The following is a 24,657-nucleotide window of genomic DNA, read 5'->3' as shown; positions in this document are numbered from 1 at the left end:
TAAGTAAGGTCGTTAGGTCAGAGCAGGATGAACTTTCGTTAAAGGGATCTGCAAAAATTAGAAGTATGGGCCGGTAAATGGAAAATTAGATTAAATACGGGTAAATGCAAGGTTCTACATTTTGGAAGTAAAAATAAGCAGGCAATGTATTATTTAAATAAGACAAGACTTAGCCAAACAGAGGAGGAAAGGGATTTGGGAATAGTAATAGATAACAAGCTAAAGATGGGTGCACACTGCAGGGAAGCGGCTTCAAAGGCTAATAAGATACTAGCATGTATTAAAAGATGCATTGATTCAAGGGAGGAAAGCATAATTCTGTCACTATATAAATCCCTGGTAAGACCTCACTTTGAGTATGGAGTGCAGTTCTGGGGACTGATCGCAAAATAAGATACTGCAGAACTAGAAAAAGTTCAGAGAACAACAATGTTTTTTCATTCTATACATAATTGTTTTTATATTTATGGTATCTTTTAATCATTGTTATGTTATTTTTGTTACATCATTCTTGTTTTCCTTTGTGATGCACCATTCATATTAGCTCTCTCTGTTTTGAGGGTGTGTATAACTCTGGAAATTTTGATTGGTTGAAAACCAGTTAAATGGTGCATCACACAGGTGGGGAATCATCCTATGATTAAGTGCTGAATAGCACGAAACATGCCAGGACTCCGCTCCCCTTCCTTGTGAACTTTTTTGCTGATGTGCTGTGCTGTACTGCACTATTTGTGTATTTTTTCTGTTTTAAATTTTGTAAGAATAAAGACTGTGGTTTTACTCTACCTCCTTGGAGTGCTGCTAATCCTTGAACCTGTATTCTATGAAGTCTGCTCGGCTTCCTTCAGCTGGCACCCCGCCACAAGTACATTTCTTCAAACCGACCTTTGAGGGCTGCAATTGGTTAGCTGTCTACACACCTCCTAGGCTGTAGCTACGTCACCTCCTATGCACCGAATGGAGAATTTAAGCTATGGAGGAGAGGCTATCCAAACTAGGTTTGTTTTCTCTAGAAAAAAGGCGCTTGAGAGGTGACATGATTACTTTATATAAATATATTTCTTTCATGTAATTGGCAAGAGTCCATGAGCTAGTGACGTATGGGATATACAATCCTACCAGGAGGGGCAAAGTTTCCCAAACATCAAAATGCCTATAAATACACCCCCTCACCACACCCACAATTCAGTTTTACAAACTTTGCCTCCTATGGAGGTGGTGAAGTAAGTTTGTGCTTAGATTCCACGTTGATATGCGCTTCTCAGCATTTTAAAGCCCAATTCCTCGCAGAGTTCAGTGAATGTCAAAGGGATGTGAAGGGAGTATCACCTATTGAATGCAATGGTTTTCCTTGCGGGAGATCTATTTCATAGGTTCTCTGTTTTCGATCGTAGAGATTCATCTCCTACCTCCCTTATTCAGATCGACGATATACTCTCATATTCCATTATCTCTACTGATAACTGTTTCAGTACTGGTTTGGTTATCTGCTATATGTGAATGGGTGTCTTTCGGTAAGTATGTTTTCATTACTCAAGACACTCTCAGCTATGGTTTGGCACTTTATGTATTAATATAAAGTTCTAAATATATGTATTGTACTTATATTTGCCATGAGTCAGGTTTTATGTATATTTCCTTTTTTCAGACTATCAGTTTCATATTTTGGGAAAAAACAAAATGCCAAAGTTTCTTGCGTCATTTTTATTGCGAGAATTTTTTTGGCGCAAAGATACGTCAGATGACGCAAATTCGTCATTTCCGGCGTCTTAGTTGACGCCAAGTTCCTTACACAAGGTTGCGTCTTCAATGACGCAAGTGTGTCATTTTCGGATGTCGTTAGCGCAAAAAAAAGTTTCAGTTTGCGTTGTGTGTCATACTTGGCGCCAAAATATTTCATTATTTTAAGCCCCATTTCTAGATGCCTCTTGTCTTTTTCCAAAGTCAGAGGGCTGTGCTGTTTGCATTTTTTCCCCATTCCTGAAACAGCCATATAAGGAAATTGATAATTTTGCTTTATATGTTTTTTTTCTCTTACATTTGCAAAATGTCTCAATGTGATCCTGTCTCAGTTGGAACCCTGCTGCCCGATAACAGTTCTACCAAAGCTAAGTGCATTTGTTGTAAATTTGTGGAGATTATATCTCCAGCTGTGGTATGTAATAGTTGTCATGATAAGCTTTTACATGCAGAGAATGTGTCCATCAGTAATAGTACAATGCCTGTTGTTCCTTTAACATCTAATGTACATAATATACCTGTGAATATAAAAGATTTTATTGCTGATGTGATTCAGAAGGCTTTGTCTGTCATCCCGCCTTCTAATAAACGTAAAAGGTCTTTTAAAACTTCTCATAAAGTTGATGAAATTTCAAATGACCGGCAACATGCTGAATTATCCTTCTCTGATGGGGATCTATCTGATTTAGAAGATCCTTCCTCAGATATTGACACTGACAAATCTACTTATTTATTTAAAATGGAGTATATTCATTCCTTGATCAAAGAGGTGTTGATTACATTGGATATTGAGGAAACTAGTCCTCTTGATATTAAAACTAGTAAACGTTTGAATTCTGTTTATAAACCTCCTGTGGTTACTCCAGAGGTTTTTCCAGTTCCTGATGCTATCTCTGATATGATTTCTAAGGAATGGAATAGGCCTGGTACTTCTTTTATTCCTTCTTCAAGGTTTAAAAAATCATATCCTTTGCCAGCAGTTAGATTGGAGTTTTGGGAAAAGATCCCCAAAGTTGATGGGGCTATTTCTACTCTTGTTAAACGCACTACTATTCCTATGGAAGATAGTACTTATTTTAAAGATCCTTTAGATAGGAAACTTGAATCTTATCTAAGGAAAGCTTATTTATATTCTGGCTATCTTCTCAGGCCTGCCATTTCTATAGCAGATGTTGCGGCTGCATCAACTTTTTGGTTGGAAAGCTTAGTGCAACAGGAAATGGATCTGGATTTGTCTAGCATTGTTCGCTTGCTTCAGCATGCTAATCATTTTATCTGTGATGCCATTTTTGATATCATCAAAATTGATGTTAAGTCTATGTCTTTAGCTATTTTAGCTAGAAGAGTTTTGTGGGTCAAATATTGGAATGCTGACATGGTATCAAAGTCTAGATTACTATCTCTTTCTTTCCAAGGTAATAAATTATTTGGTTCTCAGTTGGATTCGATTATTTCAACTGTCACTGGAGGGAAGGGAGTTTTTTTGCCTCAGGATAAAAGACCTAAGGGTAAATCTAAAGCTTCCAACCGTTTTCGTTCCTTTCGACAAAATAAGGAACAGAAACCTAATCCTTCCCCCAAGAATCTGGTTCCAATTGAAAACCTTCTTCAAGTTGGAGTAAATACAAACCATTTAAGAAACCAAAGCCAGCCCCCAAGTCTGCATGAAGGTGCGGCCCTCATTCCAGCTCAGCTGGTAGGGGGTAGATTAATATTCTTTCAAAACATTTGGGCAGAGTATTGTCTCTCAAGGGTACCGAATAGGATTCAGAGTAAGACCTCCTGTGAGAAGATTTTTTTTCTCACGCATCCCAGCAAATCTAGTAAAGGCTCAGGCTTTTCTGAAGTGTGTTTCTGTAACAATTCAAACAATCTTCCTTAGAAAACATATAAAATATGTCAGCATTTCTCTATCAGAGATAAATGTGTTATCCCAAATGTCTCATAAAAACAATGACTGCTGTAATTATGAATTTAACTTAGGATGTTTTATTTAGCTTATAGTTAACACAGCATATGTGACTTAGATATGCTGTAGTTAACGATTAGCCGGTACAAGTTATCAAGTAAAGCAGGTAGAATAACTTTCACAGTACTTAGCAAATATACGTCAGATAAATGCAATCAAATAATGTGTTTGAATTTCTAAGTTACAATGGTGATAGGTTCGCTTACCAAGCGTGGTCAAAGGATATGCTAACGGCTTGAGAGAGACCAGAGAGTGAGGTGTTTGCTTTGCAGAGCTGAACAAGCAGCGGGAAGTAACCGGAGCCAGATTCTGTAGCGTGGCGTGAGCGGAGGTGATCGGAGCGGCCGTCGGTGACGTCACCCGCCTGTCAGTTGTTGCTCCGGAGCAGAGGTATGGAGTCAGAGAGAGAGATGTCCAAATCGAAGTCCGGAGGTAATTATTTCAGCAGGAAATACTGCCAAATAAATAAGAAGAGAGTTCCTCAGGAGTCAACTTGATTATAGAAGTAGTTCTAATCCTAGAAGGAGTAGAAAGGCAAGTAACCAGGTGAGATCCTTAATACCAAGCAAAGGTATTAGGAAAAGGCGTTCCTTATAAAGGATAAGTGAATTGAAAAGGAGGCCAAAAAGATTAACCCTATACAGAGAGGAAGGTTGATACAGTTTCAGACCTGGAGCTTTCAGGGGTAATCATACCAGTTCCATTTCAGGAACAGGGTCTGGGGTTTTATTCAAATCTATTCATTGTCCCAAAGAAAGAACATTCATTCATTCCAGTTCTGGATCTGAAAATTTTGAATTGTTATGTAAGAGTGCCAACTTTCAAAATGGTGACTATAAGGACTATTCTGCCTTTTGTTCAGCAAGAGCATTTTATGTCCACAATAGACTTACAGGATGCATATCTTCATATTCCGATTCATCCAGACCACTATCAGTTTCTGAGATTTTCTTTTCTAGACAAGCATTACCAATTTGTCACTCTTCCATTTGGCCTAGCAACAGCTCCAAGAATCTTTTCAAAGGTTCTCGGTGCCTTACTCTCTGTAATCAGAGAACAGGGTATTGCGCTGTTTCCTTATTTGGACGATATCTTGGTACTAGCTCAGTCTTTACATTCTGCAGAATCTCACATGAATCAACTAGTATTATTTCTTCAAAGACATGGTTGGAGGATCAATTTATCAAAAAGTTCTTTGATTCCTCAGACAAGGGTCACCTTTTTAGGTTTCCAGATAGATTCAGTGTCCATGACTCTGTCTCTAACAGACAAGAGACGATTAAAATTGGTTTCAGCTTGTCGGAACCTTCAGTCTCAATCATTCCCTTCAGTAGCTATGTGCATGGAAGTTTTAGGTCTCATGACTGCAGCATCAGATGTGATCCCCTTTGCTCATTTTCATATAGACCTCTCCAGCTTTGTATGCTGAACCAATGGTGCAGGGATTATACAAAGATATCACAATTAATATCCTTAAATCCCAATGTTCAACTCTCTTTGATTTAGTAGTCAGATCACCCTCGTATAGTTCAAGGGGCCTCTTTTGTTCGTCCAACCTGGACTGTGATCACAACAGATGCAAGTCTTTCAGGTTGGAGAGCTGTCTGGGGATCTCTGACAGCACAAAGGGTTTGGAAATCTCAAGAGGCGAGGTTACCAATCAATATTTTAGAACTCCGTGCTATTTTCAGTGCTCTTCAGGTTTGGCCTCTGTTGAAGAGTGAACCGTTCATTTGTTTTCAGACAGACAATATCACAACTGTGGCATATGTCAATCATCAGGGTGGGACTCACAGTCCCCAAGCTATGAAAGAAGTATCTTGGATACTTGCTTGGGCGGAATCCAGCTCCTGTGTAGTTTCTGCGGTTCATATCCCAGTTATAGACAATTGGGAAGCGGATTATTTCAGCCATCAGACTTTACATCCGAGGGAATGGTCGCTCCATCCAGATGTGTTTTCTCAGATTGTTCAGATGTGGCGTCTTCCAGAAATAGATCTGATGGCTTCTCATCTAAACAAGAAATCTCCCAGGTACCTGTCCAGGTCCAGGGATCCTCAGGCGGAGGATGTGTTAGCAGTTCCTTGGTGTTACCAACCTGCTTATACCTTCCCGCCTCTAGTTCTCCTTTCAAGAGTGATTTCCAAGATCATCATGGAACATTCGTTTGTGTTGCTGGTAGCTCAAGCATGGCCTCACAGGTTTTGGTATGCAGATCTTGTCCGGATGTCCAGTTGCCAACCTTGGCCACTTCCATTAAGGCCAGACCTTCTGTCTCAAGGTCCGTTTTTCCATCAGGATCTCAAATCATTAAATTTGAAGGTATGGAAATTGAACGCCTAGTGCTTAGTCATAGAGGTTTCTCTGACTCAGTGATTAATACTATGTTACAGGCTCGTAAATCTGTTTCTAGGAAGATTTATTATCAAGTTTGGAAGACTTATATTTCATGGTGTTCTTCTCATAAATTCTCCTGGCATTCTTTTAGAATTTCAAGAATTTTACAGTTTTTTCAGGATGGTTTGGATGAAGGTTTGTCTGCAAGTTCCTTGAAGGGACAAATCTCTGCTCTGTTTTATTTCACAGAAAGATTGCTAAGCTTCCTGATATTCAATGTTTTTTTTGCAGGCTTTGGTCCGTATCAAGCCTGTCGTTAAATCAAGCTCTCCTCCTTAATTTGGTTTTGAAGGCTTTACAGGCTCCTCCGTTTGATCCTATGCATTCTTTGGACATTAAACTACTTTCTTGGAAAGTGTTGTTCCTTTTGGCCATCTCTTCTGCTAGAAGAGTTTCTGAATTATCTGCTCTTTCCTGTGAATCTCCTTTTTTGATTTTCCTTCAGGATAAGGCAGTTTTGCGGACTTCTTTTAATTTTCTACCTAAGGTCGTGAATTCTAACAACATTATAGAGAAATTGTTGTTCCTTCTTTGTGTCCAAATCCTAAGAATTCCTTGGAGAGATCTTTACATTATTTGGATGTTGTAAGAGCTTTGAAATATTATGTTGAAGCTACTAAAGATTTCAGGAAAACTTCTAGTCTCTTTGTTTTTTTTCCCTGGTCCTAGGAAAGGTCAGAAAGCTTCTGCCATTTCCTTGGCATCCTGGTTAAAGCTTTTGATTCATCAGGCTTATTTGGAGTCGGGTCAGGCCCCGCCTCAAAGAATTACAGCTCATTCTACTAGGTCAGTCTCCACTTCGTGGGCTTTTAAGAATGAAGCTTCAGTTGATCAGATTTGCAAAGCAACAACTTGGTCTTTTTTGCATACATTTACTAAATTCTACCGTTTTAATGTATTTGCTTCCTCGGAAGCAGTTTTTGGTAGAAAAGTTCTTCAGGCAGCTGTTTCAGTTTGATTCCTCTGCTTATGTTTACGTTTTTTCTTTTTTCATTATGAGAATAAACTTATATTTTGGGTTGTGGATTACATTTTTTCACCGGAAAATGGCTGTTATTATTTTATCCCTCCCTCTCTAGTGACTCTTCTGTGGCGTTCCACATCTTGGGTATTGCTATCCCATACGTCACTAGCTCATGGACTCTTGCCAATTACATGAAAGAAAACATAATTTATGTAAGAACTTACCTGATAAATTAATTTCTTTCATATTGGCAAGAGTCCATGAGACCCACCCTTTTTATGGTGGTTATGATTTTATGTATAAAGCACAATTATTTCTAAATTCCTTTGTTGATGCTTTTTACTCCTTTCTTTATCACCCCACTACTTGGCTATTCGTTAAACTGAATTGTGGGTGTGGTGAGGGTTGTATTTATAGGCATTTTGAGGTTTGGGAAACTTTGCCCCTCCTGGTAGGATTGTATATCCCATACGTCACTAGCTCAATATGAAAGAAATTAATTTATCAGGTAAGTTCTTACATAAATTATGTTTTAAGACCCATATACAGAGATGGCAGAAGCTCTGCTCATTCCAAGAGGTCACAATTTAAGGTTGGAGGAAAAGAGATTTAATCTCCTGCAACGGAAACTTTTTTTCACTGTAAGAGCAATACAATTGTGGAACTCATTAACAAAGGAGGTAGTGAATGCTAATACTGTAGAAATATTTAAAATTGTTTGGATACATTTCTGGCTAGAAACAAAATTCATGGATATGATCGCTTATATTAAATGGGTCACCTTTTAGTGGGATTAATTTAAGATCAACTGGAGCTTTTTTTGTAAGTATATTAGATTTGTAAAGGTTGAACTCTATGGACTTCAGTCTTTTTTCAACCTCATCTACTATGGTACTATGTTATACAACAAGGATATAGTAATCCAAATTATTATTCCATAAGGTGGTGCCATTGGTTTTGTTTGTCCACAATAAAGACAAGCATGTGTTGTCCAGTGTAGACTCCCATTATTCAATGCTGATAAATGTCACTTTTTATTCAGTTCCAGAATGATCACTTCACTTGGCACAAGATAAATACACACTGTGAAGGTCTATTGGGGACTATAAATCCTACCATGGACTTCTACTTGGGTAAATGTCACTTCCAGAGTGCTCACTCTGTTCAAGTGGCCCCATGTGAGAAGAACATTTAGCCAGTGGCCCCCGGAAACAATGAGCTGGATACCCCTTCTTTAAGAGATTTAAGAAAGCTTAAGGTCATATAATTTTTCGCAGAAGGAGCAGCATTAGAAAAATGAGTCATGCTAGCAGTTTCTTTCTGAGACACAATACTGCATGACAGATCCCTTGGGTTTAAAAATGGTATTGCTAATTTTCCAATTCTTGTGTGAAAAAAAAAATCCCATCATATACAATTTGTTGTGCAAATGCAAAGAAACAAAAAAAAGTTCTTGTAGCAAAGTATGATAAATAATTTATAAATAATGAACATTAGTGATGTTAATAAATATTACTTTATAGTGCCTATGTTTTCTAGATTCTCTGACAGTCTAGAAAGTGTTTTCTAGATTCTCTGGCAGTCTAGAAAGTGTTTTCTAGATTCTCTGGCAGTCTAGAAAGTGTTTTCTAGATTCTCTGGCAGTCTAGAAAGTGAAGACCATTTACCCAAATGTGTTCAAAAACTGGTTTGTTAAACTGTTTTTCCCCCCACATTATATATATGCTACATGCAGAGTCATACTTTTATTCACCCCAATAAGAAAACAATATAAATGGAAACAAATTTAAGATGGATTTCTATATTTGCATCATATATTGTGGACAAATATGGTCTATATATTGTCTATGACATTAGCGCATAAATTGTTCAATGAAGAGTTGAGATCTCCAATGACTAATGAAGGTTAAGAAATAGTTTGAGGATATTAAAGGGACATAAACCCAACATTTTTCTTTCATGTTTCAGATAGAGCATACAATTTAAAAAAACGTTCCAATGTACTTCTGTTATCAAAAATTTCTTCGTTTTCTTGTTATCCTTTTTTTGAAAAGTAGGAAGATAAGCTTAGAAGCGTGCACGTGTCTGCAGCACTATATGGCAGCATTTTTGCAACAATGTTATATATCAGCAAGAGCAATAGATGGCAGCACTATTTTCTGTAATGAAGTGCCCCAGATATATGCATGCTACCTATCTAGATAGCTCTTCAACAAAGAAGTACATGAGAAAGAAGCAAATTTTATAATAGACGTTAATTGGAAACTTTCTTTTTAAAATTGTTTTCTTTATCTAAATAAAAGTAAATCCCACAAGTATCTGCACTCTCATTGCCAGGTAGTCCATGACTAGGGTGCTTAGTCAGGATTACATTTCAATAGTAATAATACAATTAATTATTATCTCTATAAAAATGTTTTCACTGCAATTTCTGTAGAGTAACACAACAATTGAATGCAATTCTGTCGAATAGGATTGTTTAGTTATGACTAAGGGATGTAGTCATTATATTAGTCTTCTACAGTACCTTATTATGGTATTCATTTGGTTATCTTATAGAGAACTAAATAGTATGGCCTAGTTTCCACTGTTGGTGTAAAATGGTGGTAAGATAAGATAAAACTTGTTACCACCAGTTTACAATACCAATTGAAACTAGGCCTATGCGTTACTTCGCCTGTTGGTTACTCCATACAACGTACAAAATCTTAACCACTACTCTACAGAACCACCACCCCGTTGCTTACTCACTCTCCCAGTAGTTCTCCCGTGTCTTTATCAAGAAGGCGCAAAGCTGAATCCAGTGAAGAGGCCAGAAGACACTGAGAATCCTGACTGAAGCTCACACATGTAATGGGGCCTGGAGAAGAGATATAGGACAATAGGATGCCTTAGGTTATTGTGAAAGATATGGCTCCTCTACCTCACTCTATTTTCATTATGTGATTCCTGCAGATGACATCTGAGAATGGGAAAGAGTTTTCTAGAGATAAGGGTCTGGTCTTAACGGAGACCTCCGACACCTTACGTATATGTAGAGTGAATACTAAACATTCTTCACTCTATAATAAGTATTTAGACACAGATGATAAATATTCTGCACAATATAATTTTTATACTGATAAGTGCACTGTATTGTGTTGCTGAGCTTTCATGCACTTATTAAAATAAAACATGACAAACAATGTATAGCGCTGTAAGGGATATTATAGTGCAGAGATTGTCATTTAAGCACTAGCAACCCTGAAATGCTATGTATTTAACCCCTGCAAACAGAGTTAAAATACCATTCGGGAGCCACAGAGCACTGTTGCTCCTATGCAGATACAGCTGGTAAGACAATAAGCAGTGGCAGTTACACACCTGTGTCGTACAACTTCCTCTGCCGAATGGCTCACTGTATCTGAATGGGTGTAGTGACACTGCAGCTCAAGATTGGTTAATTGACTGTATCCACATAGGACCGGTGCTCTGCGTCTCGAGAGTGGTACTTTAACTATGTGTTTAACCCCTTTGCATTTGAGGGTTGATAGTGCTAAAACACAAACTAATTTGTTACAGCATATAGTTATTTTAGCGCTATTATGTCCCTACAATTACCCTTGTACATCCAGTGTTCAGAAAACCATAGCCAAAGAAAAATATGATGACCAAAAAAATCCAAATCCTACAAATAATAGTTCTTGAAAAGTGAAGAGGAAATTGGACAAACTTTTTTGTAAGGAAATAAAATCTCAATTGTTAAACAGATATAACAAATACTGCAAACACCACAACTCCCTCTGGTTTATGTATGCATAAGATTGAGCAAATCTGGATGCAAGAGCATATTTACCAGGGGTTTATAAAGACTTCTTATATTTAAAACAGAGATCCCAATGTTTTTTTCCCTAAACAAGCTTAAAGGGATATTGTACATTAGAATTGTCTTTGCATAAATGTTTTGTAGATGATCCATTTATATAGCCCATCTGGGGGTGTTTTAGTAAAAATGTATTGTTTTTGCTTATTTTTAAAATAATATTGTGCTGATTTTCAGACTCCTAACCAACACCCAAAGTTTTAGATGTATACTGATGTATACAGACTTCAGATTGCTTCTGTTTGTATAATGGTGTCAGGATCAGACACCAGATAGGACCCCAATAGCTTGGGAAGTGGTATAAGTATCACAAAAATAACAAAGAAGGTACTTGTCTCCAGTTACAGGATGAGTGTAGTAACGGTAAGCCCAGCTTCAGCAATGATAATAGTTCACACAATAATAGTGATAAGTGAGCCTGATTCTGTAACAGGATAGGCATACACAATTCACAGAAGAATAGGGGTAATCCAAAATCAGAGTCCAGTATACAAGCCAAGGTCGGTGCAGGCAGCAAGGTTCTTACCAAGGCAAAGAGTCAGGGCAGACAGCAAGGTTCTTACCAAGGCAAAGAGTCAGGGCAGGCAGCAAGGTTCTTACCAAGGCAAAGAGTCAGGGCAGGCAGCAAAGGTTTACAAGTGGTTAATCAGGCAGAGGGTCAAGGCAGGCAGCAAAGGTTCAAAAGTGGTTAATCAGGCAAAGGGTCAAGGCAGGCAGCAAAGATTTACAAGTGGTTAATCAGGCAAAGGGTCAAGGCAGGCAGCAAAGGTTCACAAGTGGTTAATCAGGCAAAGGGTCAAAATCAGGATACAGGGCAACCGAAAGCAGTTCACAAGGAAACTCACTCAATAACTGAGTATTGAGTAGTGTGTAAGGCAGTGCTTTATAGGGGGGTAATAATGACTGACAGGAGGTGTGTGCATATACTTTTCCCTTACTGAATATGCAGACTGACAGCTGACAGGGAGTGTTTTACTGAAGTGGGCGTGGTCACGTGATGTTGTGCTAACCTCACGAGCACAAACATTGTAACAGTTGGGAAGCATGGAGGACGCCATGTTGAGGAAGTCACACTGCTCTCTGTGTGATCTTCTCCCTGAGAAATCCTTCTGCAGCGGAGTGATAGCGGTAAGACCAGCCACATCATTACAAATGGGTCTTTTCAAATGCAGGGGAGGGGGTTATGCTCTCAGCCCCTTTCAGTGGGTGTTACAGGCTAATCTAATCAACAGTACTAAATTGGGATCTTCTAAGTAAGTTTTTAAAATGTTTGATACTTACATTTAATATGTTATTCTTTATAGTAGTGTCTATTACATGTAGTTATATGAAAATTAGTGTACACTGCCCCTATACACAAAGGGTACAAAGAAAAAGAGATACATTTGATAATAGAAGTTATCTTTTCTTTAATTAAATTATATGTGCTCTCTGAATAATAAAAGTCTAATTTTGTCTTTCATGTCTAATTAATAAACTTCATACTTGGAGGACAAAAAAATGCACTGTTAATGGATAGTGAGTACTTACTGCCAATATAATCTGCGTGCATCTCTCCCTTCCGGAGGTCATAACGACGTAGTTGACCATCTACGGACCTATAGAGGCACCAGGAGGGAAGCAATACAGAGTGACCTAAATAGTAGATTATTACAAATACAATGGATTGATTTCTGATATTTTTTATAAATATAAAATAGTGAACAAGGAGAAACAGGGAGATATTTATATATTTTTATAATGATTAAGATGTGATATCCTGTTAAAGTGATAGTACATTTTACTATTTCTGACTGATCTATTCTTGTTAAACATTAGATGTTTGTAATAATCGCTAACTTTTTCTTTAAATTTATAATCTATTTGGAGATTAAATTATAAATTTACTGATCCATTCCTTCAATATTAAGCTCCGCCCCCTTTTACTTGCTTGTATTTCCACTGTTATTTAGATAGCGATCTGACTGCTCTCTAATTATTCATGACGCATGAATAGCAAGCTTGTCGACTTGCGCATGCGCAATGCTGCTATTAACACTTCGGAGAATGCAATGAATCACTCAATTGATTCATTGTATATCTCCAGAGCCGTGTGAGCTGGATATTTGTATTTTCTGCCTATATCAGAGAACGTGATTACCCATTCATAACGAGCAAAATAAACGTTATAATGAACTGTGGGCATCTGGCTTCAAAAATTTATAGCGCAAATGTGAGTCATGAAAGCAGACAGGAAGCATGACGTCGCTAATGCATGCGCAAAAGATAGTTGTTGTTTTTGTATTGAAACATGCCAAACGCCATGGATTTCATTGGACAACGAAAAAAACGTAATTAAATAGAAAAAAAAAGGTCTTTGTGTCGGGCTGCCGGAGGGTAACATAGGAAAGTAGCTGTTGCATATAAATTACAAAAGTAAGTTAAAAAAATGTCTGTTTTGATGACTTAAACTCATATTATTTTTAAGTTTTACATCAAATGGCAAATAGTCGATTATTTGAATTTACCATCACTTTAAATACTGAATATGTAATGTGTCCCTCTCAATACAAGATGACAGTGATGCAGGCAAAAGGAAACAATTAAACAGAGAGATCACCGCTCAGAGATTTTACTGTTTATGTATAGCTTAAATTTTAAGAACAATGTAAGAAACTGCTGCAAAGAAAAAGTGGTGGAGCCTAAAAGAATCAGTAAAAATAAAGCTATTTGGCACCTTTGCTATTTATTTGTACAATAAAATGTCCTAATTCTAGTTAACACTAACATATGCCTCTTTTAGATGCTTGGAGCAAGCAGACACAGACTGGTGTATAATCACTATGAACATGTTTTGGTGAAAGTGAAGCGCTTGCATGGTGCAAACACATCAATCACTTTCTCAGTATGGAGCAAGATGGCTCCGAATGAAAGAAATGGAGCTGATCTCAATTTTAAAGGGCCAGTAAATACAGTAATTTCCATAATCAACAAATGCATGATAAAAAGACAATGCAGTAGCACTTCGTCTGAACTTCAAATGAGTAGTAGATTTTCTTTTGGACAAATTTCAGTTATGTGTTTCCATTCCTCCTGTATCATGTGACAGCCAGCAGCCAATCACAAATGCAAATACATATATTCTGTGAATTATTGCATATGCTCAGTAGGAACTGGTGACTCAAAAAGTGTAAATATAAAAATAATGTACACATTTTGTTAATGTAAGTAAATTGGAAAGTTTTTTTAAAATTGCTGCTCTATCTCAATAATAAACGTTTAATTTTGACTTGAGTGTCCATTTAAAGGGATATAATAAAAGTCCTTTATTTGCATAAATGAAATTAATACATGTCCAATTTACAATTAAATTGTACTTACTAAAATATTGCTTTATTCTATAAAAAGTTTAAAAACGTATTATTACAGAATGCTAAAACATACCTGCTGCCTTATCAGATCTGCTTTTTTCTTTTAAAAACAAAAATCTTGTCCATACAGCTCAGACTAATTGCAAAAGTGTGCAAAGCCCTGCATGATCATTTATTTGTATAGGAAAGTTAAGCAGGTCATATAAAGGTGCGCTTGTCCACGCAGCTAAGACAAATTCAAGAGTTGTGAGCACACATGGTTAACTCCTCTATGAATGTTTTTTGCCAAAGTGAAAGCTTAGCAGTTGTAGAACATTCTCATGTGCAAGAATTGCGGTATGTTAATACTTTCTTAATAAAGTGCTGGAATGTGCGCATAAGCAGCAGGTGCCAGCATATGTGTAAATGCTGCTACTGTTTGGTATCTTAACCCTTTGAGTGCTAATGACGGCTCTGAGCCGTCACAGAGTTTCCCACTCTGGCGCTAATGACGGCTCAGAGCCGTCACTAGCACTCTCCCACCTTGAGGGAGATCTGGGGGCTCCCACCCGCTCCTACCCCGGCGATCGTGCCTGTAGAGTGACAGGCATCACCGGGGCTTCCGTTTTGCGTGGTGACGTCACGCGCAATAACGTGATGACGTCACCGCGCAACTTTATTTATACTTAACAATGTTAAGTATAGGAGCAGGGGGCATGCTGCTTAGAAGCCTGTATCTCAGGCATCTAAGCAGCTTCAGACCCCCAAGACCCACCTTTGGAAAGGTAATCACTTAACCTTTCCAATAGTGTATGTCTTGGGGATCTGAAAAAAAAAAAAAAAATTGTTCAACAAATAAAAAAATTAAAAAACATCTTAGCACCCAGGTGGGAAAGTGCTTAGCACTCAAAGGGTTAAAAAGAGCAATATTCACATATTTAGCAATTGATCTCTTCTACTAAAATGTCCCTTTAATTACTTGTAAGAGTAGGTATTTTATTACATACACTGCAAAGTTGTAATAAGCATGTTAGGCTAAATAGACACATTTATATTGATCCTTTTATGTCTCTTTAATACATATGCAAAGTAAAAATGCTTGGTCTGGTTCTCAAATCCTGAACAATAAACAGGACCAAGGATCACACAGATAAAAAATAGACTATGTATACAGGGATACTGTACTTAAAAACTTGTTTCCCCTTAATGTGTCCCCAATTACTTGTTATACCAGGGGCAAAATAGCTAATGTATTCATATTGCTCCTTAATGTTTATTTTTGTGTTTACAATGGCTGTTTTTTTAATGTATTTAATAATAATTACTATCAATCGTCCACAATAACATACCCATTCAAATTGGCTGAGCCTTCAGAAAGAGCAGCTCTTACTATCTTACCTCACTATCACTACGAAGACCAATACCTAGATCTGAAATGTGGTTTCAGTGAGTAAGACCAGCTACTTCAGGTGCAAAAATACACAAAGGAAACAAAATTCAAAGCAGTAATAGAAACACCAGCAGTCTATAAACTCCCTCCCACCACAGACTAATACAAGGCTCTGACCCTGCCAGGATCTCATGGTCTGATACTTTGATGCTAGAAATCCCATCTTTGGCTTCATCCAAAACCTGTATGGCATCCGGCCTGCGAGAGCGACAGTCCCAACACCTGATAGAGGAGTCTATAGAGCCTGGAGGTAAAGGAAGAATACAAAAAACAAAAAGTGAATAGCTTGAGGGAAAATATATAGCATCAGTGACCAGGTCAAAGTCAGGCTGGTGGAGAATACAATTACCTGAGATAATGACTGTTGATTCCTCATTAAATTGTACACAGTTCACCTTCTGCAAAGGCAGAATATTAATTTACTTAAGAGAGGGTTAAAAAAACAATGACATTTTATTTTTAGATGTACTTTATCTTTTGTGTTCCTATCTTGAAGAGAGCTTTGGCATATAGTGTAGTCATGAAGTATAAAAGATACAGTAAATGATGGGCAGAAGTCAGTATGGATTTAAAGGGGGATACTTCAATAAGATTTTTTTTTGTTTTACTTTAACTGGTCCATCTGGATATGAATAATCATAATACGTCTCATAGTCTGTGACATAGTGTATGTGCAGGGAGACATGAGGCCATTTGATACCCTGCCTTATTGTATACCGTCCTGCCCCAGAGCCCCTTTAAAAAATCAGGTGGCTGGTACATTAACATAACATACAATGAACTCTAATCTGATGCTTGCCTGGGTCCCTTTAAAAGAGGCACTTACCCCTGCATGTCCCCGGAATTTCCGAATTACTTGACCCTGTGCCACATCCCACAAAATCACCGTCTTATCTGAGCTACAGGAGCACAGCTGGCTATTATCACATGATCTGGAGAAGAAAATACTATTTTAGCCAATTTAAAACAAAATGATGTCAGGAGAAAAAAATAAACAATTACTGTAATGTTTTTGTTTTATTAATCACATTTTTCAAATTGCAACTAATTTGTTTATTTAGTAGAAAGGGTAAAACTAATAACTAATGATCAACATAAAGTGACACATACTGCAATTTAAACTTTCAAAAATTTCACAATGTTAACTCCTGAAACCTAAGTGAAATAAATCTAGAACAATCATAATAAACAAAATGTTGAAATTTTGGTTACATTACATACCTACCTAGATTATATACAAAGAATATATTACCTATTTATTAATCCTTTATATCAGCACTTCTATAAAAGTCCCACTTATACAGTCATACATAAGCTCAGGTTTTAAAGAGACAGTCAGAATTGAGTTGTGCATTAATGATTTTAAATTCTGAATGTAAAGGGACATTATACACTCATTTTTTCTTTGCATATATGTTTTGTAGATGATCTATTTATATAGCCCATAAAGTTTTTTTTTTTTAGTTTTTTTTATAGTTTTGCTTATTTTTAAATAACATTGCTCTGATTTTCAGACTCCTAACCAAGCCCCAAAGCTTTATGTGAATACCGTCAGCTACCTTCTCCAGCTTGCTCCTGTTTGTGTAAAGGGTCTTTTCATATGCAAAAGAAGGGGGAGGGGGGAGTGTCTTATCTTTCCATTTGCAATGGGCTTTCCAGCTAACTTTTCAACATAGCTAAACTGAGAGTTTCTAAGTAAGTCTTTAAACCGTTTTATCATGGATTTTTATATCAGTATCTGGGCATCTTGTTCTTTATAGAAGTGTCTATTACATGCAGTTCTGTAAAAATGAGTGTATACTGTCCCTTTAAGTATTTTTACAGTATACATAAATTAGCAAAACTGCTTCCAGTCAGTGCAATCACTATTTCAGGAGCATACTCACAACATATGCTGTGACTACGCTGTGCATCCTCTTTCAAACACCATTCCTACTAAGAAAGCTAAATAGAAAGATTCCACCGCACTGACGCCAGTCCAGCCTCAAAAAAGGTCCAAACTCAGGCAAGCTTGAAATTAAATGTCTTTTATTAGACGTAAAACCAATATGATACCCAGTAAACTCTACACCACTAAAAAAGGTGCTAGTATTAAGAAGGTATAAATTAGCTACTTACGCACAACCAGGTGAACAGTGAACAAGTGCGGGAGACACGCACGAAATGCGTATGTTTGGTTGAGTCGTGCCCTGTTTGGTGGTGTAGAGTTTACTGGGTATTGTATTGGTTTTACATCTAAAAAAAAAGACATTTGATTTCAACCTGCCTGAATTTGGACCTTTTTTGAGACTGGACTGGTGTGAGTGCGGAGGAATTCTTGTATTTGGTATTACTTTGTTTAGTATGCATAGGGGATCACACTACTTCCGGCACCGGGAACACAGTCAGAGAGGAGACAGGTTAGTGTCCGTGCTGAAGAAACACTGCAGATGAACCTCTGAGACGGTGGTGGTAAGCGCTCTAGTTTTGCTTTATATTTCTACTAAGAAAGCTGATGGTGTTGTGTATCATGTTGCAATGGCTAAGTTTGCTTTGTACAAGCCACAGCTGGGTCTCTGGTGTGGTGTTTAAACTGCACTTTCAGCATATATGCGTAACCCAGCAGGACCCGGATCAGGTATGACATCACTTCCAGTGACACGATGTTCTGTAGACATGCTGTGTTTTGTTTAAGGGATGTGTAAGTATCTTATTTTTTCTTTTTTTGTCTATATCACTTACAGATTAGGCCCATGACAAAGGTCTAATGTAAAGACCGAAACGTTGGGATATTATTATACCGGAATGTACCAGATATAATAATAAAGAAATGTATTTGCCTGGATATTTGTTGGTAGTAAATATAAATATATATATATATATATATATATATATATAAATATAAAACACAACAACAGAAAAATAGCTCAGAGAAATTGGTATGCGGAGAGCTTTTTAATGGCTCCCTCAGAAAACTTACCCTGCTGCATCCAGTACATCATATCCATGCCCGCTGTAGGTTTTTAGCATAGTCCCTTTGTGTGGATTCCATAGCTTTAGAGACTTATCACTCCCACAGGTAAGACAGTAGTTCCCATCAACTATGAGTCAGACAAATAAAATTTGAGATTTTTAGTATATGAAGTCTATCACTCTTACTTGTACTACTCAATCAGAATGAAAGTCTCAGCAAGGACAATGTCTATTCAATCAAGAAGTGACAAAAAAAAAAGGAGTTACTGTTGCAACATAAGTTCCGTATACATACCATTAAACCTCACTGCCCGCACAGCTCCCTGGTTACAGTCTAACCGGCGCTTTAAATTTCTGGGTAGCTCAGGAGGCTTGGGTTTAGGTGCTGGGAGAGACATGACAACTGGAAGAAACAGTCATACAGAAACCAGGGGGCCTGTAACAAGAGATTAAGCAAATATGTTGTTATTACAATAATAAAAGTACAGAGAATAAATGTGAGTGTTTATAGGTGTGCATTCCCAAATATCTCTCTCTGTCTCTCTCTCTCTATATATATATATATACATATATATATACACATATATATATATATATATATATATATATATATATATATATATATATATATATATATATATATATATATATATATATAGTCAATTCGATGAGAGAAATAAATTGTAAAAAGTCTCTTGCAATTGCATTGTGTACTTGAACCATGAAAGTTTAATTTTGGTTTTGGTTTTTTTGGGGTTTTTTTTTGTTTAAATATTTTTATTGAGGTAATTAAAACATACAATATAGGTAGAAAAAGCAATTTCAATTTCAAATATTCTCTAAAGACAGGTTACAGTATGACATGACAGTTCACCAACAAAATAAAGTAACCTTGTGAATATCATCGCCAATACATGAATTATTAGTTTAACACGTAAATAAAATTATAACAGTGATACCTCATTTTTTAGCTGTAATCTCATTTTTATCCAAATATGTAATCAATAGTAACAAAACAAAATAGGCATATCATGTCTATATGGCACTTTACAGAATTATTGGTGGACATAACTCTCGCCTTTCAAATTGTATGCCTTCTAAATGATATACGGGGCCACTTTTGGACCCCATAACACTTAAAAAATTACAAAGTTATAGAAGGCGTCTAAGAATAATATAAGACCATTGTTATATTTTGTGATATATAATAAACTATACAATCCAACCAGTAGGTTAGCAAAAAAATAGAAGTGAATATTAGGTCTATAGGGTCACTCTTGGATCCTCAACAAGAACATATATATAGTAGATCTGGACGATGTAAAACTATAGGCGACAGTGCAGCACAGGATAATATTAAAACAGACCATTAGAAGATAATAGTCAGCTTACACAACAACAGTTCTAAAATACTTCACAAAGATGTATGTATAACTAAAAATCATATAATGCTATTCTCAGCGAAAAATATATCAACTAGAAATTTAAAATATTCAACATGCAAGTCATCTAACAGCCTGAGACCCTGAACATACAAATTGTAAAATAGCTATAACCTTTATGTAACTGAGTGTAAACTAGGTGGGTATAATAAAAGGAATTAGGACATATGGACAATTTTAAATCATAATCTAAAGAAACCTGAGCTCCTGTAAAATGCCGTGGAATATAGTGATCTACTAATGGGATTTGGGAGATGTTAGGAGTATATTCAAAATGGAAGTAGGGAGATTATGGGTAATAATAAAAGGGCTATGGGCTGTCACCTATCAGACTTATATGAAGTTAGCCTGCACAATATACAATAATAAATACCCTCTAAAGGACCCTGTACTAGTATCCCGTGGCAGTAACAGATATAGATTTCTTGAATAAAGACACCAATATTGTTCAGGTCTATTCTAAAGACGTAAACCTTAAGTGCTGTTTGGAGGATGTATACTCAGAGCCCATTCAGGCAGGCTTTTGAAGGTATGGTAAGAACTAACTAGCTAACTAAAGGGGACAGTTTTCACACATTAACATCCAACAATACCATACATATTAACGTCCATCAATATTAAGCTGCAAGGTTGGGAGCCCAAATAGGATCCAAAGACAGGAGGAGAATAACTGCGCTGCTATCATGAAGATCTGCATATACGATCATCTAGTAGTGTAAACAGTCTGATAATGAAGGTGTAATCTATATCCTGTCTGAAAGTCACAGAGAGTTTTCTAGGACATAACAACTTATTAGGCTCCTAGGACTAAAACCTGCATGAATGTTGCTGTGTTCGTATGACCTCTTACTGTATTATTACCGAAGATCCAGCCTTACAAGATAGGCATTAGTCCCTGTAGTCAGGTTATATTTAGCCCACTCCTGACCGTTCTAGCATGTGGAGCCGCAGATGAAAGGTAAGGGGACTGCATTTCCATGCGCACCTTTTAAGATCCATATAGCAAGTGATAGCTGGGTGTCGTCTGTCAGCTTGCAAGCTGCACTCCTCCTCTAGGCTCTGCAGGTAGTCAGCGGGCGGCTTCGTCAGCGAAGATACATTCCCAGGAGTACTCGGGTAAGTGAGGGCACCAACCTCTTGCAGGAGGGCTAATGTAGGTGCGTTACGATCATCGCATCCTGTTGAGCCCCTAGTTTCTGGGATAGCATTATGTAATAGCGAGTGTGGCGTTAATCCATATCGGGCTCCTCCAAGTGCAATCTGCATGACCTCTCCCCTATGTTTCATCGCAGTGCTGCAGGAGCTGCGGTCCGGGGTCCTCCATGGTAGCGGTTAGAGTGCCGTAGCTTGGGTCTGTTCACGGGGGGGATCGCTGCTGTATTGTCTCAGCTTCAGGAACATATGGAGCGATTTCTGTGGCAGCAATGTACCCTCCCTGCCGCTCCTGCACCTCGTGTTGGCCAGAAGTAATTTTGATCCCTGCACCACTGCAGTCAGACACGGCATCACTCTCTCCTTTCATGTAAGTCTCCTTACGATAGCTAGGTAGGTTTACTGCTTGCGAGTGCTCCCCTGATTTCACGTTGCAGCTGAAGTCAGTTCTGAATGCCCCCTCTATGTGGTCACATAGCTGGATCCTGTAGGTCTCCAAAAGGGAACTCAGAGTAGCAATAAACTGTGTATTCACCATTGTTTGCATGCTGGTTTGATAGTAGTGAAGTTTTTCAGTGATATTACACTGCATACCCGGCGTACAAGATACTGGGGGGGGGGGGGTGTTGAGAGCCTCTCACTGTGGAGCCTGTCTTAGGCCTCAACGTTCCGGATCAGTTATTCAGAGTGAAATTCCCCAATATTGTGGTACCATTCAATTCAGCTTGATGTGTATTCCTTAGGTATCAGGGTGAGGTAGATGGATGGACCTCTTAAACACAGATAAAAGGCATATTATCAGCGTTTCACTCAGAGCAACTAATATTGCAACCACTCAAGGTGCTGCCCAGAGACACGCCCCCTAATTTTGGCTTTTAATGTATAAGTTACTTACCACCCAAGTAACCTTAGGTGTTTTGCATTATTAGTACAGCTTCAATAAAAGGTACTGTATATAGACATTTGTTTATAAATGCACTTGCATGGATCATAAAAATGTAGCTTCTTAGATTCCTAAATGGTCATTTTTGCCATTTGAAGTATTAAAGGAACAATAAAGTCAAAATCAAACTTTAATGATTCAGATATGGAATGTAATTTTAAACAACTTTACAATTTACTTTTAGCAACAAATTTGCTTTGTTCTTTTGGTATTCTTTGTTGAAGGCTAAACCTAGGTATGGTCATAGGCAGATTTCTAAGACATAGCATGACACCTCTTATCTCCCTGTCTGGCTGTGAAAAGCAAATAAAATGCACTGCTAATTCATGTCTTCCATATAGCTTACATTGTCTCCTCTCCAGTGGAGTTATGCAGGAGTCAGCACTAATTGGCTGAAATTCAAGTTTGTAAAAAGCAAGGTACTCAAAGGTAAAAAGCACTGGCATACATCGGAGATATTGTAGGTTCTGGTACAGACCACCACAATAAAGCGGATATAGCGATAAAGTGAGTTACATTATTTTATTTTTTTCCCCAGTGCATATAAGTTATATTTACACTATACTGTAGTTTATTAAAGTGATGGTTAAGTCTTTATTTGCAAATCCTGTTACCATAATCGTTTTGTCAAATTCAACATATACTGCAATTTTTGTTTTAAAAATTACTAGTGAAAAATACTTACAAAACCAGATATTATTTATCACTCTAATGCGGGCCCCCTCCAGCCCCCCACGCTCGCAAAATCTTTAAGGTTTAGCATCCTCGACAAGGTTTGACATACTTCAATGAAAGTGGTACACGCATGCGCAATATAGCGCAATTGTTCTACCATGCTCAATGAATCATGAGCATTTGTAAATGGGCAAGATTTTGCGTGTGCTCGTGAAGCAAGCGCATGTGTGGGGACTTAGACAGTGGTTCACTAAGATATGCTGAAACAAGTAAACATTGAATTAAGTGATTTAATGTTTACTTGGCATACGTCACTGAGATCCCCAAACATGCACTATTTGATATCCATTTTGGGAGCTTGCAGAGGCTCTGTTGTGTAGAGCGTGTGGGACCTCAATACACGTCACTTCAACGCTATAATGAAAAATATGGGTGGCGTAGTTAAACAGCACAATGCGAATATTAAAAGATGAGCGAAAATAATCAAAAGTAAGTTGTCATAACATAAAAATAGGTTGCGGTTTAGTTACTGGAGATATCAAGATTATATTACTACTAGTATACACTTGTGTTTACAATCACTTTAAGTGTGCAATATCATTATTTCCAAAGAAAAAATGCAGTGTACATACCAATACATTATTGCTAAAAAATAGACTTTGTTTTTTTATTGCTCACCTTTTTTGCTATTATGGAGTCTGCCTAGCTTTTAATGGAATACTAATAAATATCTATATGTTTTATCTTTATTTGGGAGCCATTGGTATTATTTTGCCTAACTTTTATGGTCTTAATAGCCTGGAACTTTTTGGATTATTTTTTCTACCTTCATGTGGAGTACTGGGACTCCATTCCTACGTTACATTCCTGAGCTGCAGTGAGAGAGCCGTGAACATTGCAGGAGGAGTCTAGAGGAGGGACCTATAGTGCTCTGATGACATAGAGCGGAGCCACGCAAAAGGCAACAAAATCAATGCATTTAAATATATAAGGCAATAGGCACATGAAATCTATAAACGGTTACTTTAATTTGATGCTGCAAATAGAAGTAGCATAAATTACTCACCAATATTATAGGTTCGTTACATAGAATACCACCTAAGCCTTTAAATTATATACATAGCACCATTGCATTGATAAGACTGGAGCGATTAAAGCCAGAAAGATCTGTTATTTAAACTTTAACTTACACATTTAATTTTTATTCTACTGTGGATAAAATAACAAATTAACATAATTCCTATTAAAGACAATACTATTAAGGGGTATATTACTCTCTGTACCTAGTTATATCCTACTTTAATCTGGGCATTATAGTGTGATTGATCAAACTACACTAAAAAAGTGCATCTGTGGTGTTTTGACACACATATACTTTCAGAGCAATACATGACTGTTGATATCCAAAGGATAAATATATACTATAGGTAATTCATTTGTATGAGTATATTATGATCATTACCTACAAATATTTAACTCTTAGTTAACTATCACACACTATACTTGCCACTCTAGGAAGGGAGGTTTGTCATCCAGAATTGATACTTATAATTGATGAACAATTTACTCGCTACAAACATATGTAGCCAATACCTTCCTCTGATTTATGTTTATGAATAATGTGAATCAACTCTGATTGTGATACAACACAATCCAAAAGTATATGGTATACCACAATATACCATAACCATCTATATATTACACGTGGTACACCACATTATATCACTATTATCCACTTAACCAATAATTATATGTGATACATTATAATAATTTTTTCCTCTA

General features: G+C 37.2%; 1 protein-coding gene across 2 annotated transcripts in view; it reads right to left on the bottom strand.

Moving 5' to 3' along the window:
* Nucleotides 1-24,657, bottom strand: part of WDR83 (WD repeat domain 83) — a 108,372-nt gene that overhangs the window by 82,336 nt on the left and 1,379 nt on the right. For both annotated transcript variants that reach the window (XM_053717835.1, XM_053717834.1), the window contains exons 2-8: nt 18,959-19,099; nt 18,671-18,791; nt 16,538-16,643; nt 16,061-16,109; nt 15,829-15,955; nt 12,463-12,530; nt 9,822-9,930 (exon numbers count right to left, since the gene is read on the bottom strand). In XM_053717835.1, coding sequence (XP_053573810.1) covers nt 9,822-9,930; nt 12,463-12,530; nt 15,829-15,955; nt 16,061-16,109; nt 16,538-16,643; nt 18,671-18,791; nt 18,959-19,061 — 683 coding nt within the window. In that variant the 5' untranslated portion in view covers nt 19,062-19,099. The remainder of the gene's footprint in view (nt 1-9,821; nt 9,931-12,462; nt 12,531-15,828; nt 15,956-16,060; nt 16,110-16,537; nt 16,644-18,670; nt 18,792-18,958; nt 19,100-24,657) is intronic.

The sequence above is a fragment of the Bombina bombina genome, chromosome 6, assembly GCF_027579735.1.
Source record: "Bombina bombina isolate aBomBom1 chromosome 6, aBomBom1.pri, whole genome shotgun sequence".
Classification (NCBI taxonomy): Eukaryota; Metazoa; Chordata; class Amphibia; order Anura; family Bombinatoridae; genus Bombina; species Bombina bombina.
The sequence above is the reverse complement of the archived record's forward strand: the minus strand, read 5'-3'. Positions and strand labels throughout refer to the sequence as shown.